General features: G+C 41.5%; 1 protein-coding gene across 4 annotated transcripts in view; it reads left to right on the forward strand.

The window, feature by feature from the left end:
• Positions 1-14,425, forward strand: part of LOC102911743 (multidrug resistance protein 2) — a 259,280-nt gene that overhangs the window by 190,907 nt on the left and 53,948 nt on the right. For all 4 annotated transcript variants that reach the window (XM_076566293.1, XM_006990449.4, XM_076566294.1 and 1 more), the window contains exons 5-9: positions 328-385; positions 2,925-3,116; positions 3,856-4,027; positions 5,036-5,160; positions 12,041-12,212. In XM_076566293.1, coding sequence (XP_076422408.1) covers positions 328-385; positions 2,925-3,116; positions 3,856-4,027; positions 5,036-5,160; positions 12,041-12,212 — 719 coding nt within the window. The remainder of the gene's footprint in view (positions 1-327; positions 386-2,924; positions 3,117-3,855; positions 4,028-5,035; positions 5,161-12,040; positions 12,213-14,425) is intronic.

Below are 14,425 nucleotides of genomic sequence, written 5' to 3' on the forward strand. Positions count from 1 at the left end.
TAACAATAAAAGTAGAGAAATGCAGGGATAGTGTTTAAATATGGGCTCAAGTGTGAGTTGCATTGGTATTTATTTGTCGTGGTGGGTTTCTTCTTGAAAATGACCGTCATTTCATCTAGGCTTTGTGTAGCTGTGCATGGCAACAGAGATGTGTTTGAATGGATGTCTTTACCGCTTGGATGGAAACTAAATTCAATTTAACTGAATCACTTGGTTCGGGTTTTGTGTAGATTTTCAAGTGAAATGGGTTTGGTTTATTTTATATGCTTATTTTTACTGGAGTCCAAAGAGCCATAAATGGGCCAGCTCTGCTTTCTGGTTGTCTAGGTGAAACCAGCGGTACTCAGGCCAGCAGCCGCGGCAATCTGGAGGAAGACATGGCCACGTAATTCCACACTTGCTTTGTTCTTTCATTAATCTTTTCTGCATTAATCTGGTTATAATGAGCTATAAAATTTCTCAAATTATATAATATGATTTGAAGTTGAATTAATAATATTGCCTGTAGCTTTGTAATTATTAGTGTGCTTCTTGCACAGTATCCCTAGTAATAATTATAATAATACTGGCTAGCAAGGAAATTTTAAACTCAGCATCTAATTATAAATAATGAAATAAAACATCCTAGAATAACTGGGTGGTGGTATCACATGCTTTAATCCCAGCACTCTAGAAGCAGGCGGATCTCTGTAAGATCAAGGCCATCCTGGTCTACAAATTGAGTTCCAGGACAGCCAGAGCTGTTACACAGAGAGACCCTATCTTGAAAAACAAACAAACAAAAAACTCCAAAAAACCAAAAGCAAAAAAAAAAAATCTTAGAATAAATAAACGTTTGATTTTTACCTTAGCTTACTTTGGGAAAATATTTTGTAAATTATTACATGTTTTGAAATTTGTTCTGAGAATATCTTTGAACAAATGTGCAAGGATCCATGAGAATATTCAGATAACATGATTCTACATTATTCTATGAATGGTTTGACATGTTTAAAGGAAGTGGAGACACCTGATCATATTTGAACGATAAGATGCCAGCACTCTAAATGCTATTGTAGAGAGGCATTATTTTTCTATTGTGACAGCAAGTCCCTCTTTTTCTTTCTTCTTTATTTGAGATGGGTCTGACCTCTTGATGTAGCCCAGGCTGCCCTCAAGGTTGTGTCAGCCCTTCTGCCTCAGGCTTCCAAGTGCTGGGATTACAGGTTTAAGCAACAATGCCCAGTTAACAGCAACATCTTGATTGTTTAAAATACATTACCAAGGCTAGGAATGGTGATCCGTCTTAGCACTATGAAGACACTGGCAGGAGGCTTGTGAGACTCAGGCCAGCCTGGGCTACATAGCAAGACCCTGTTTTTTTTTGTTTTTGTTTTGTTTTTAAATAGCTAAAAAACAGAAATAAGTGAACAAATAAATAAAACTAAACATCTTACAGGTTGTTCCCTAACCATAAGTTACACTTGTTAAATGGGGTTACTCTTGCTATATCATTAGCACATGAAAAACAATTATAGAGTCACCTATTAATGAGAAGCATTCTAGTTGCACTATATCTTTTTGCAAGTTATATGATGTAACGGGGTGTGATATGTTAGCAGGATCCTGGTAGGTTGAGCCCAGAGCTGTGAACATCACACCAGAGACTCTCTTCCTTTTAAATAACCATTTTGATGCTTCCCATGACACACTGCAGTTTCCAGAAGATAACAAGCAGAACTCCTCCTTTTGAAGATGGGGAAAGCTGTCCCCTGTATTTCACGCTGGAAGCTTTGCCTTTGATCTAGATATTAACTGATTGAAGAAGCCTAAGGTTTGCTTTTGTGAATGCGGAGACTCGGAATAAGGGAACATCAGTTCACCTTTTTCTTAGTTTAATTTGAAGACTTTCATGCTCTTTGATTCCTTAAACATTTCATGGTTGTTCAAAAATGACCAATTGGGCAGATACAAATACTGTTAATTTTCAGCTGTCACTTACCAGCTGAGGTCTGTCAGTAGTTCACAGGGACAGGAATCACTTCTGTGCTGTTGTTTTTGCCCTTTTACTCTTCTGGGGGACCCGCCACCCAGCTCCCAAACAAATCACACATGGACCTTATTCTTAAATACAAATGCCCAGCCTTAGTTTGTCTCGTTTCTTTCCAGCTTTCCTTACCTTAAATTGTCCCATCTACCTTTTGCCTCTGGGCTTTTGTCTTTCTCTTACTTCTGTAAACCTTACTCTTACTCTGTGGCTTGCTGTGTAGCTGGGTGGCTGGGTGGCTGGCCCCTGGAGTCCTCCTCCTTCTCTGCCTCCTAAGTCTCTCCTCCCAGTTTTCTCCTTCTAGGTATTCTCCCTGCCTGCCAGCCCTGCCTATCCTTGCTCCTGCCTTGCTGTTGGTCGGTCAGTTCTTTATCAGACCATCAGGTGTTTTACAGAGGCAAAGTAACACAGCTTCACAGAGTTAGACAAAAGCAACATAAACAAAAAAAAAGGTAACACACCTTAAAATAATATTTTCCAACACTTCTATCCCTGGTTTCCACTTTCAGACAGATTCTGTGATATGTCCCTTGACAAGCAGAGACTCATTAATTGGTGCTGGTGTAATAGAATTAGGACTACAAGGCCATTTCTCAACAGACTGCCAGTATAACGATTCTCACCTCCATTTTACTAGCTAGAAAATTGGGGCCTAAGATGTTATGCATCCTGCTTGAGTTTACAAGATAATTCAGTGAAGAGCTGGGATTTGCCCCAAAGCCATTCTATATTGCCACAGACACAGGCGGATGCTGACAGTTACAGCTCTGCCCCTCACAACCCCTTCTTGTTTGTTAAGGATGGTGGGATACCCAGATAGCTGAAGGAGTAAGACTCAGTTGTTTTCAGAGAGCAGGATTGATTAGAAAACAGCATGTACAGTGTTCTTGTTTTTCAGGTACGCCTACTATTACACGGGCATTGGTGCTGGCGTGCTCATAGTTGCCTACATCCAGGTTTCATTTTGGTGCATGGCAGCTGGAAGACAAATACACAAAATCAGACAGAAGTTTTTTCATGCTATAATGAATCAGGAGATAGGCTGGTTTGACGTGCACGACGTTGGGGAGCTCAACACCCGGCTCACAGAGTGAGTACCTAGTTTCAGCTGAAGTCAGATATGGTCTTGTTCTTAGTTCAGTGGAGTAGATGCCACCAGCCTCATTAGGAATGTCGGTGCATCCCTGAGCAGAGTAGCGCCCTTGTGAGCAGTACCCGTGTCTTACACGGCTTCTTGTTCACAGTGCCCTGGCAGGAATGGGGGTGGAGCTCCTTCTTGACTGGCAGAGTCAAGAAATACACAGAGAGTGAGCACAGCCGTGATGTGCAGTGAGCAACAATATGGCCTGTCCATCCAGCCTCTGTCTGCCATCCTGCCAGGGCTCCTTGGTGTCCTGTCCATCCAGCCTCTGACTGCCATCCTGCCAGGGCTCGTTGGTGTCCTTGGAAAACACCGGAAAGAAGGAAGGAGCTCCTGTCTGTCTGTTTCTGCTTCACAGAAGACACGAAGAACGCAAGATTTATGATCATAGAGAACAGCGCCATATGCGCACATCTCTGAGCAGTTTGAAATTTCACAGTGAATTGTCTTAAACATCCATTGTCTGTATTCGGAGGCCATGCTGGCCATAGGAAGCTGTTAATGAAAAAATCTAGTGGAAACAGATAGCTTGTCAAGTGAAATACACACACACACACACACACACACACACACACAAAGGTTGCAGACATATTAATTTACATCAGAATCAGTGATACAATATAAAACTGGCTAATTTCTGTGTTTGCAAATCTGACATTATTTGTAACACAATCTCTTTCCTCTTCAGCGATGTCTCCAAAATCAATGATGGGATTGGTGACAAAATTGGGATGTGTTTTCAGTCCATCACCACATTTCTAGCTGGATTTATAGTAGCATTTATAAGTGGTTGGAAGCTAACCCTTGTCATTTTGGCTGTCACCCCTCTTATTGGATTGTCGTCTACTATGTGGGCCAAGGTAGGTGAATCCACATTTCAGAGTCCTCCCCAGAATCCCACGGGAGGGTCTTCAACCACGGCAGCCCTGATTGTGAGTTTGGTACTTGCTTTAAGCTTCCGTTTAACAAGGGGCAAGATAAGCTGATCCAGACCCACTGAGCTCTCATTTGGGGAAGGGTAAGAAGGAAGGGGACCTTGTATGTTCCCCACCTTCATCGAAAAGACATGCTGAACCGGGAAGATCTGTGCTCGGTAGAGGACGGCGCCGTGTTCACTGTGGCGTGTTCACTGTGAAGTGTCAGCTGTGTACGGCTGTCCTCCCTTGTCTGCACCGCCCTCCAGCGTTTGGAAGACTTGCTGTCACTCTCCAGGGAGCGGCCTCAGGTCATCGGCTGGAGTTGTTCTCTTACCCAACAAGCTATCGTGCCAGCCTCTGCCAGCCTCAAAGCTTAATTGATTTTCCTGTTCAGCAGAACATTGAACAGTTAGGTTCAAACTCCTCGTGTTAGAACGATAAAAATTATTTAAAATGTTTTAGAATACCTTGTGGATAGATAAGGGAAAGAGAAAGCAACTTAACCCAAGAGGTCTACACATCACTTCGGTTCCCGGGCCCTTTGTTTTACACCCTGCTCCTCACATGTCTTAGACTCTCAGATTGTGGGCTCTATGCAAACATAGGTGCACTAGTAGTTTGAGAAGCTGTTTCCTGCTGTGGACTTGAGGCTGTCTCCTTAACCCAGGCACGAAGGAAGAGCAGAAGGGTCTCAGGCACATCAGGCACCTGACCCAGAAGTCCCTTTGTGTCCAGGGTTCTCTTCCTTGCCCATACATTGTGTCAGCTAGAGGGCACTGGTAGGGAAGCCATTATACTTTTTCCCTCCCTAAAGATACCTGACATTTAAAGATCATGCTCTTTGTACGATTTCTGTATAAGCAACATTTTTATATATATTTATTTTTTTTATACTCTGCAAAAGATAGATTTGTTGAGCATTTTTAATGATACAAGATTGCACTTTGACAGGTATTGACTTCATTTACTAATAAGGAACTCCAGGCTTATGCAAAAGCTGGAGCAGTTGCTGAAGAAGTCTTAGTGGCCATCAGAACTGTGATTGCATTTGGAGGACAAAAGAAAGAACTTGAGAGGTTTGAGTTTCTTTTGCTAGAAATTTAAAATTCAGTGTCATTGCTAATATTCTACAAAGTTGCAATTCTAATTATGCTTTCCTAATATATGCCTTCAGAAAAAGGGATATATATGTTCTGTTTGCTTTTTGAAATATGTTTGAAAGCCTATGTTTTCATTCTTGTAGAAGAAAGGGATGGTACAGAAACTATAAGTAAGGGAGTATCTGGTACACAGACACCAGTTTGAGGGATAAAAGACTCTATGAGAGTTACAGAAATATTTTTTTAGAGAGACATAATGTGCTTTGATAGGGCTGAAGAGATCTCTTAGTTGTTAAGAGGGCATACTGCTCTTATGGAGGACCTCAGTTTCTATGGGGCTCAACCACCTTTAACTCCAGCCCCAGGGGACCTGATGCCCTTTTTGGGCTTCCAGGGACATCTTTGCTCATATGCACATACATACTCCGTGGTGGTTTGAAGGAAAATGGCTCCCAAAGGGAGTGACACTATTAGGAGGTGGGGCCTTGTTGGAGGAAGTGTGTCACTGTGGAGGTGGGCTTTGAGATCTCATATATGCCCAAGCCAGTGTCTCAGTTCACTTCCTATTGCCTGCTGATCAAAGTTGTAGAATTCTCAGCTCCTTTTCCAGCACCATGTCTGCCTGTATGCCACATGTTTCCTGCAGGATGATAATGGACTAAACCTCTGAACTGTAAGCTACCCAATTAAATGTTTTTCCTTTATAAGAGTTGCTGTGGTCATGGTGTCTCTTCACAGCAACAGAAACCCTAACTAATAGCCTCCCTTGCTGTGGGATATTCTGTATGTCAAATGTGTTGCTCTGATTGGTTAATAAAGAAATCACTGATTGGCCAGTAGCCAGGCAGGAGGAAGTATAGGCAGGACAAGGAGGAGAAGAATTCTGGGAAGTAGAAGGCTGAGTTAGAGAGACACTGCCAGCTGCCGCCATGACAAGCAACATGTGAAGATGCCTGTAAGCCACGAGCCACGTGGCAAGGTATAGATTTATAGAAATGGGTTAATTTAAGATAGAAGAACTGGATAACAAGAAGCCTGCTGTGGCCATACAGTTTGTAAGCAATATAAGTCTCTGTGTCTTTACTCGGTTGGGTCTGAGAAGCTACAGGACTGGTGGGAGAGAGATTTGTCCTGACTGTTGGCCAGGCAGGACCAGAAAAACTCTAGCTACCCCCTCCACACACAAACATAGTCATTGAAAATATGCTTTGATAAAAGAAATGTACTGAGGATTATGAGGAGGGTACATTTAAATATGGTCAAGGAATGTCTCTTAGAGGAGATTTCAATTAGCATGAGACCTGAGAGATGAGAGTAAGTCTCCTGTAGTGAGGGTAGGGATGGGGTCTGGGATAACAAGTCATGTAAGTCTCCCAACATGGCAAAAGCTTCAGTGTGTCGTGGGATATGATATCACAAAGCGTCTACTTCTAAAGCAGTCTATCCCTTCAAAATATCCATGTAGGAGGAAACCAGCTCATTTGGAATGGAAATTTAAGCGCAATTGTGAATGTATTTAATTCAGTAATCAGAATAGTTTCATTAAGTTTTTAACAGTTTTTTTCTTCTATATGTCTTTCAAACGTGTTTCCTTCTGTATGCAGAAACATTTGACTTTCGTGGAGTGCTGATTTTTGATTGTTGGATTTACTTCCTGAGTGAGTCCTATTCTGAGAGTCCTTAATTAGGCTCATATGTTCAAGTATATGCCCTTTATTTCTCCAGCAGTTTCAAATTTGCTGGTCTTGTGTTTAGACTGTTTTGTTCTGGAAAATTTTGTTTCTCTTTCAATGATGATAGGTAGTTTTTCTGAGTATAATAGTCTTGGTTATTAGCAGTGTTCTTTCCGAATTTGAACAACATCACTCCAAACCCTTCTGGTTTTAAAGATTTCTATGGGAAAATCAGCTGTAATTCTGATTAGCCTGTCTTTGTATATGATTGGCTTTTTTCCCCTGCAGCTTTCACTTCCCTTTTTTTTTTTTTTTTTCATCCTTTCTGTATTTTAACTGTAACTTGACATGGGGAGTTTCTTTTCTGGTCCTGACTTTTATGTGTTCTACCATGTTTTCAAAAAATAAAAAAAAAGTTAAAAAAATCATCAATGTCTTTGAAACTGGATGACATGATTACTTTACCTTGATTCGCGTCCTGCTAGACCATCCTCTGCATTAGCCAGTCTCTTGGTAAGACTTGCCACTTGCCTTTGGATTTGACTTACTGAGTTTTGTGTTTTGAGCATCATTTTGGTTTGGTTTTTCTTCAGTATTTCTGTCATTATTGAATCCTATTTCCATATCTTGAATTGACTTCCACAAGTGTGTTCATGTTCTCTTTAAAGTCTGTGAATGTGATTATGTCCTATTTTTTAATTATTTGTTTGGAATTTGAGATCAGTCCCTGTCAGTGCCATCCCTTCCCATGAGATTGGTAATTTTTGGAGGGTGTGTGCTGTCTTGGATTTTCATCCAGTTTTTGGTTTTGTGTTCTGACTTGTCCATCTGGAGTTACTTTGTTAGCAGAAGTTTTTTTTTTGTTTTTTTTTTTTTCTGAATCACCTTTCTTTGGTGAGAGTTGACTCAACATTTTTAATTGAGGTGTTGTGAATCTGGTCACTCCCAGGGGTGCCCTTTCTATCAGTTTGCTCCGGTAGGAAAGAGAATGAGTAGGCATGGTAGCTTAGTTAAGCTTGTGTGTCCCTGGCATGCTGGCAGAGTGCAGCTCCATAGCTCTGCTCTTCCGTGAGATGTAAGCCTGATCCAGGTTCCTTCCCTCGGAGCCTGTGGCTCTTCGTCACCTCACCTCCGGGCCAGTCTGTGCCCCAACTGTCACGTGGTGTCATTTGGTGCCTGCAGCTTCACTGGCCTGTTCCTACTATATGGTCATAAGCCAAATTAATTTTTGTAGATCAGTGATTTTAAAATTCACGTCTATAGAAATAAGATAACGTGTGTGGCTTGTTTGTTTCTAAGAGAGAGCCCTTTGCTGTGTGGCCCTGGCTGGTCTGGAGCTCTCAGTCTTCCTGTACCCCCAAGTGAGCAAACTGTCTTTAAAGCTTTCATCAGGTCCGGAGCTTAGAATAGCTTTTTGATGTTGCGATTCTATCATTCTATCCCCAGTTCCTTAACTCTGTGCTCCTCCTCCTTCCTCTTCCTCCTCCTCCTTTGTTCTTCATTCCCTTCTTTCTTCTCGTTTTCTAAATTCTTCATTCTTCCACCTTTTTATCTTCCTTCTCCTCCGGCCTCCTCCTCATCATTACCCTTACTCTCTCCTTCTCCCATCCTCCGTCCCGAGCAGGACAGGCTGGCCTTGAACTTGCGGTCCTCCTGCTTCAGTTTCCTTCGTGCTAGGGTTACAGGCAGAGCTGTGTGACCAGCTGTTTTCCCTGTGTGTGTGTGTAATAATATGTGCTTTTGATATTTTTTATTACTTCACAATTACTTGTAGCGATAACGCCGTGCTACCACCACCCGTTCACCATGTCCAAGTGAGGGGCTGTGGATCAAAAAACAGAGACAAAGACAGTGGGTCACTCACCTCAGCAGAATGCCGAATGCTGAATGTTGTTTATTGAAAGAGGGAGGAGGAAACCTTAAATACAGGCTTACAGCACAATGGGGGAACCCCAGAGGGCAGAAGTTCGCTACAGAACATTATACATTCTTGCATTTAAGCTGTTAATGCCCAATATGCAGGATACACAAACAAGGAACTTCCCTTAAGCATTCAGGAGGGTGGAACCCGCCAGGGAACTAGCATAGGGAGGACATCTGGTCAAAGTCGGCAAGCAGGCAATGGCTTACTCAAAATGGGAAGGCCAGGGCCCTACAGGTCCCCCCCTTTTTACTAAAAAATGAGCTTCTGACTTAGGTTGCGTGGGATGTCAGCAGGTCACCTTACCTGTCATGGAGTCACCTGCCCAGGCCACACAAATGCTCTGTCTTAGGTTGGTGAGCACCCCGCAAGCATTACGCGTCTCTGAATACTCATTATCATACAGGCTCAACCATGTGAGCTGTAGAGTAAACTGTTGCCAAAGATCTCAAAGTGGCGCTGGGCTTTCAATCTGTGCGACACAGAAAAGAGCAACAGAAGTCCTAACCCATCCAAAGCCAGGAGGCTAAAGGCAATTGAGCCATTCCGTTCCTTCAAGCCTTACTGCAAATTGGAGTCCTCATAAGATGGTATCCCAAAAGCAAATGGAACTTGAGTTTTATAAATTTCAAAGCCAATTAAAATGTATATAACTACTGAATTAAATTTATCATGCCCTGTGAATGTAATCTATGAATACCACAAATGTGATTGATATCATGAGTGTAATTAATGAATATCATGAGTGTAATTTAAAAAATAAAAAAACAAAAACAAAAAAAAAAAAGAAAAAAATTATCCTGCCTAATAGAATGAAAGATTAACTAACAGTGGAAGCTACTTTTGCTGCCAGGGTCTCCACTGTGCTAGCTGTAGTAAGCAATTAAGAAATAGCAATCCCAGAAAGAGTAGCAGCAGTGGCCACCACCGCTATAACAGCAACAATGGCAACAGCGATGTCAGATTCTCTTCTGGAGTGTGTGAGCATCATCTGTGTCTAACTGCCACGGTCCACTGGCAAAGACACAGCTCCAGGAACACGAACTACCAAGGCCCATTTTTCTTGATCCCAGCATGACTTAAGCTGGTAGCTCTGCAAAAGAACAACTAAGAACCATAAAGAAAAAATAGACAGCATACAAGGAGCAGAACTAATAGTCTCAATAATGGCTACATTCAGGCTCACAAATTTTAAAGGTATCTTCAAAGGAGGCTAGATGAATTTCAGGAGGCCAATAAATGTTGCACAGAGCCACTCCTGAAAAGTAGGTACTACACCAGCTTCTATTTCCATGGCCTTTTTTACATATGCCAATTATACAATCTCTATAGGATTTGAAGAGGTAACTTTTGACAATACTCTGGAGTATTTTTATAAAATCTTCAAGTAACATTAGCACATAGCCAATTATTAACAATGTGGATCAAACAATTTACCTGTATTTTATTTAATGGAAAAATAATTTTGTAGCCTCTTTATCAGTAAGAGATTTTTTTATGGGTTCATCTTAGCAACAACATTATTTAATAAGCTAATAACCCAATCCATTTCAGGTGTTATATTTCTAGAATTCTAGAAAGTAACTTAAAGAGCAGAGCCAAATTTTCAGTAATGATCAACAGACAAGAGCACACCTAATATTTAGTTCAAAATAGAATTCTGTTCCTTTAATTTATCTACCATGAAAATCCAAACATTTATTAAGACAATCAAAAGAACAGAAAATCCTTTATACAATGACTGATTAATATCCCTGGAAATTCAAACTTAGCATTCCATGTCCTGACCAAAACCATTTTCACCAGAAGTTGGGCCCGTTTAAACTTGTTGTGCTAGTCTCTCTCCTGGCCTCTGCTCGCTTGCCTACCCATGAGTCTGTTCCCTTCATCAGCCTCACAGCTATGCCTCCTGCCTGCGTATACCTGCCCACCTGCTGCTCTGGGTTGCCTCGCATGCCTTCACCACCGTGCTGGGTGCGTGCCCGCACACACAAACTCACGTTTAAACTTTCTCTTACTCCCATGAAGGGACTACTTAATAATGAGTTATTCCCACCATAAAGGAAAAACAGAAAAACATTCCCATGAAAGGATCCTAAATATTAAATTATTCCCACTCTGAGGGAAAAATGAACATTTAAACCAAAATTAAGCAGACAGACAACAAAACTTCTACGACTCTTTGTAATTCAGATGCTGCCGCTCTGCACTGGCAGGTAGAAAGAGCTCAGAGTTTCAGCTATCCTGAAAATTTTTAAATTGGAAAGAGACTTTTCTTCTTCCATTACCACTGGGAAGAGACTTTTCTCTTTCCTTCATCCTTCCTCTATAGGGCCCTAAAAATCTTTAGGCCTAGATTCAAAATTTTTCCCCTTTTTACTAGGAAAATCCTTTTTTCTTGATTAAAAATTTCTCCCTTTTCTAACGGGAAATTTCCTTTCCTTCCCTCTTCTCTATTGGGAAGATTTCCTTTTTTATTTAAAGTCTTTAGCTGTCTTGCCCTATGTTAACTTCAGTGCTCTGCAGTCCAGTTAACTGACTGTGAGCTAGCTGCACCCGCTTCAATTCACCCTTATTTTTTCTTTTTTCTTTAAATTGCTGGCCAGCCTTACCTTTTGGGTGTCCATCAGAGATGTCCCTTCTTTCTCGGATCTCGGTGGGACCTCCATTTGTAGCAATATCGCCCGGGCTAACACCACCCGTTCACCATGTCCGAGCAAGGGATGGATTGAAAATCAGAGACAAAGACAGCGGGTCACTCGCCTCAGTCAAATGCCGAATGCTGTTTGTTGAAAGAAGGAGGAAACCTTAAATACAGGCTTACAGCACAATGGGGGAACCCCAGAGGGCAGAAGTTCGCTACAGAACATTGTACATTCTTGCATCTAAGCTGTTAATGCCCAATATGCAGGATACACAAACAAGGAACTTCCCTTAAGCATTCAGGAGGGTGAAACCCGGCAGGGAATTAGCATAGGGAGGACATCTGGTCAAGGTTGGCAAGCAGGCAATGGCTTTACTCAATGTGGGAGGAGACCAGTGCCCTATAATTACTAAGGCCTGAAAAGGTTTAAGCCTCAGTGTACTGTTCAGTGAAGGAATAAAATAATAGTACATCTTAGGGGCAATGTATGGAGAAAAGAAGGAAACACATGCACTGCAGGGCTGGTGCGTTCCAACTATTCAACTCACTGCCTCGTTACATTAGCATACTTCCTCCATGCTTATGAGGACATGTAATGATTTCTGGTTTTTCTTCCAGGTACGATAAAAATTTAGAAGAAGCTAAAAATGTTGGAATAAAGAAAGCGATCACGGCCAACATTTCCATAGGTATTGCCTATCTACTGGTGTATGCATCGTATGCACTGGCGTTCTGGTATGGGACCTCCTTGGTCCTCTCAAATGAATACTCTGTTGGACAAGTACTTACTGTAAGTAACACATGATTTATAAAAGGATTCACTGAAAATGCCGTTTAAATTAAGTAGTTGTAATTTAACCTTAGAAGAATGTGTTTTGAAACCCATTAAATACTATAAAGAAACATTCATTCAAACAGTCACTAGGTTTAAGAGTGGAGAGGAAATAGATGGATCTCAAATCAATATTGTTGTCTTTCTTACAGATATCTTAAAAAAAAACACCTTATTCTTTAAACTTATTCTTTATGTGTCAATGTTGCATTAAAGAATTAAAAAAAAAAGTCTTCCTCTTGGAGCATTATAAACCAATGTCTTAGTCACTGTACCATTGCTGTGAAGAGACTCCATGACCAAGGCAACTCTTATAAAAGAAAGCATTTAATTGGGGGCTTGCTTACAGTGTCAGAGGTTATCATCATGGTGGGGAGCATGGCGGCACACATGGAGAAGTAGTTGAGGGCTCTATTCTGATTTGAAGCAGAGAGAGACAGAGACACACAGAGAGAAACGGGTCTAGCTAGCATAGGCTTTTAAAACCTCAACGCCCACCCCTAGTGATATACTTCCTCTAACAAGGTCAAACCTACTCCAACAAGGCCACATCGCCTAACCGTTAATAATCTTATCAAAGAGTTCCACTCCCTGGTGACTAAGCATTCAAATACATGAGCCTATTGGGGCCATTCTTATTCAAACCACCACAACTAAGAATGAGACTGTTGGTTTTATGTGGTGCTTTTACCCTGCAAGGAAAAGTCATAGGGCACAACAAAACCCACTATGAGAGTTTTATTAGGAGGAGGGAGGGACAGAAAAGAATGTGATCAGGCCTGTTTGAAAGATATGTGCCAAGACGGGGAGGGTACATGGGATCTGCCTTTTATAAACTACCCATGCACATGCACATATGAGCCCATGTGGCTACGCCATGCATGAGCATAGCTTACGTGATCATGCTGCATGAAAATTAGAAAATTACTAGAAAATAACTTACGGCCCCGGAAATGATTAGGTGTCTTGCCAGGGCATGCGCGGGCATGGGGTTGTGGTTAGAATTCCTACCAGAGACATTTGAATTCTCCCCCTCTCACCCTGTGTCTTCTGTCTTGTTATTTGTGGTCTGATGTCTGTCTGTCCTTACAAAGGGCTTTGCTCTGTATTCATTGAATAGCACAGAAAAATATGGTATTGGAAAAGAATTGTGGGGGCCCAAATTACTCCAAGTTAGAGAATCTGAGCTTGCTTTACCCAGGAGAGCTGCATAATGGGATGATGTGGCTACAGGTGTGTTTACCAGGTGTTTTGAAAGATCTACACTTGGCTGTACATTGTGCTTTGATCTTGAAAGGGGGAGGTCTTTTGCTTTGCCCCTTGGTATTATCCAAAAAGCCCTCTGGAATAAACCTCAAGGTGACTGGGTATTGACCCAGGGCCCTCCCAAAGCTATCCTGTATCTCTCTTTCTTATTGTCTCTTTCTATCTTTCTGTCTAATACTTCATAATCCCTCTCTCCTACCCTTTTGAAGAACCATTTGAAGGATGGGAGCTGGACTCCCACAAGAATGAAGAATTCTTTTACACTGAAAATTTTAATAGAGCTTTACAAGAGAAGATGTTACTTTACTGACACCAAATAACACTCAGAACTGCAGGCAGATGTCATCAACCTACCCACTTGATGATTCTAACATTTATGCTGGATTCTTGTTTTCTTTAAAGTTACTTTCAATTTATTGTCTGCTTTTAGCAAATTATCACCATAACAGACATACACACACACACACACACACACACACACACACACACACACACACACACATACACACACACATATACTCTTCTGGGTCGGGAATATGGAAGAATAGGTAGTTTAAGATTAAAGCTCTGCATTTAGCTTAGGTTGTAAAAGCGAAGTACATCTGAAGTCCAGACATGGTTAGGTTGGTTACGTTGCCTTCTTAAAGGCAAGTTCAACTTAAACTGGATGAATACACAGTAGGGAAACAGAGTGACTATATGGTGTTAAATGGTCTTCAGGCATGTTATTAACTTGGTTGCAAGGTCTGGCAAAATTTGGTCTCTGAGGACAAGAAGTATTTTCAGAAAAGGTGATTCCCAGACCTGCAGCCTAAATACCATTCTCATTAGCCATCTCTCTGCTATGAGCCTACATTTAATGAGATGGCCTCTTTTTGACAAACATCATATTAAGTGCTTCTCTT

Source organism: Peromyscus maniculatus, chromosome 3, assembly GCF_049852395.1.
Source record: "Peromyscus maniculatus bairdii isolate BWxNUB_F1_BW_parent chromosome 3, HU_Pman_BW_mat_3.1, whole genome shotgun sequence".
NCBI classification, from domain to species: domain Eukaryota; kingdom Metazoa; phylum Chordata; class Mammalia; order Rodentia; family Cricetidae; genus Peromyscus; species Peromyscus maniculatus.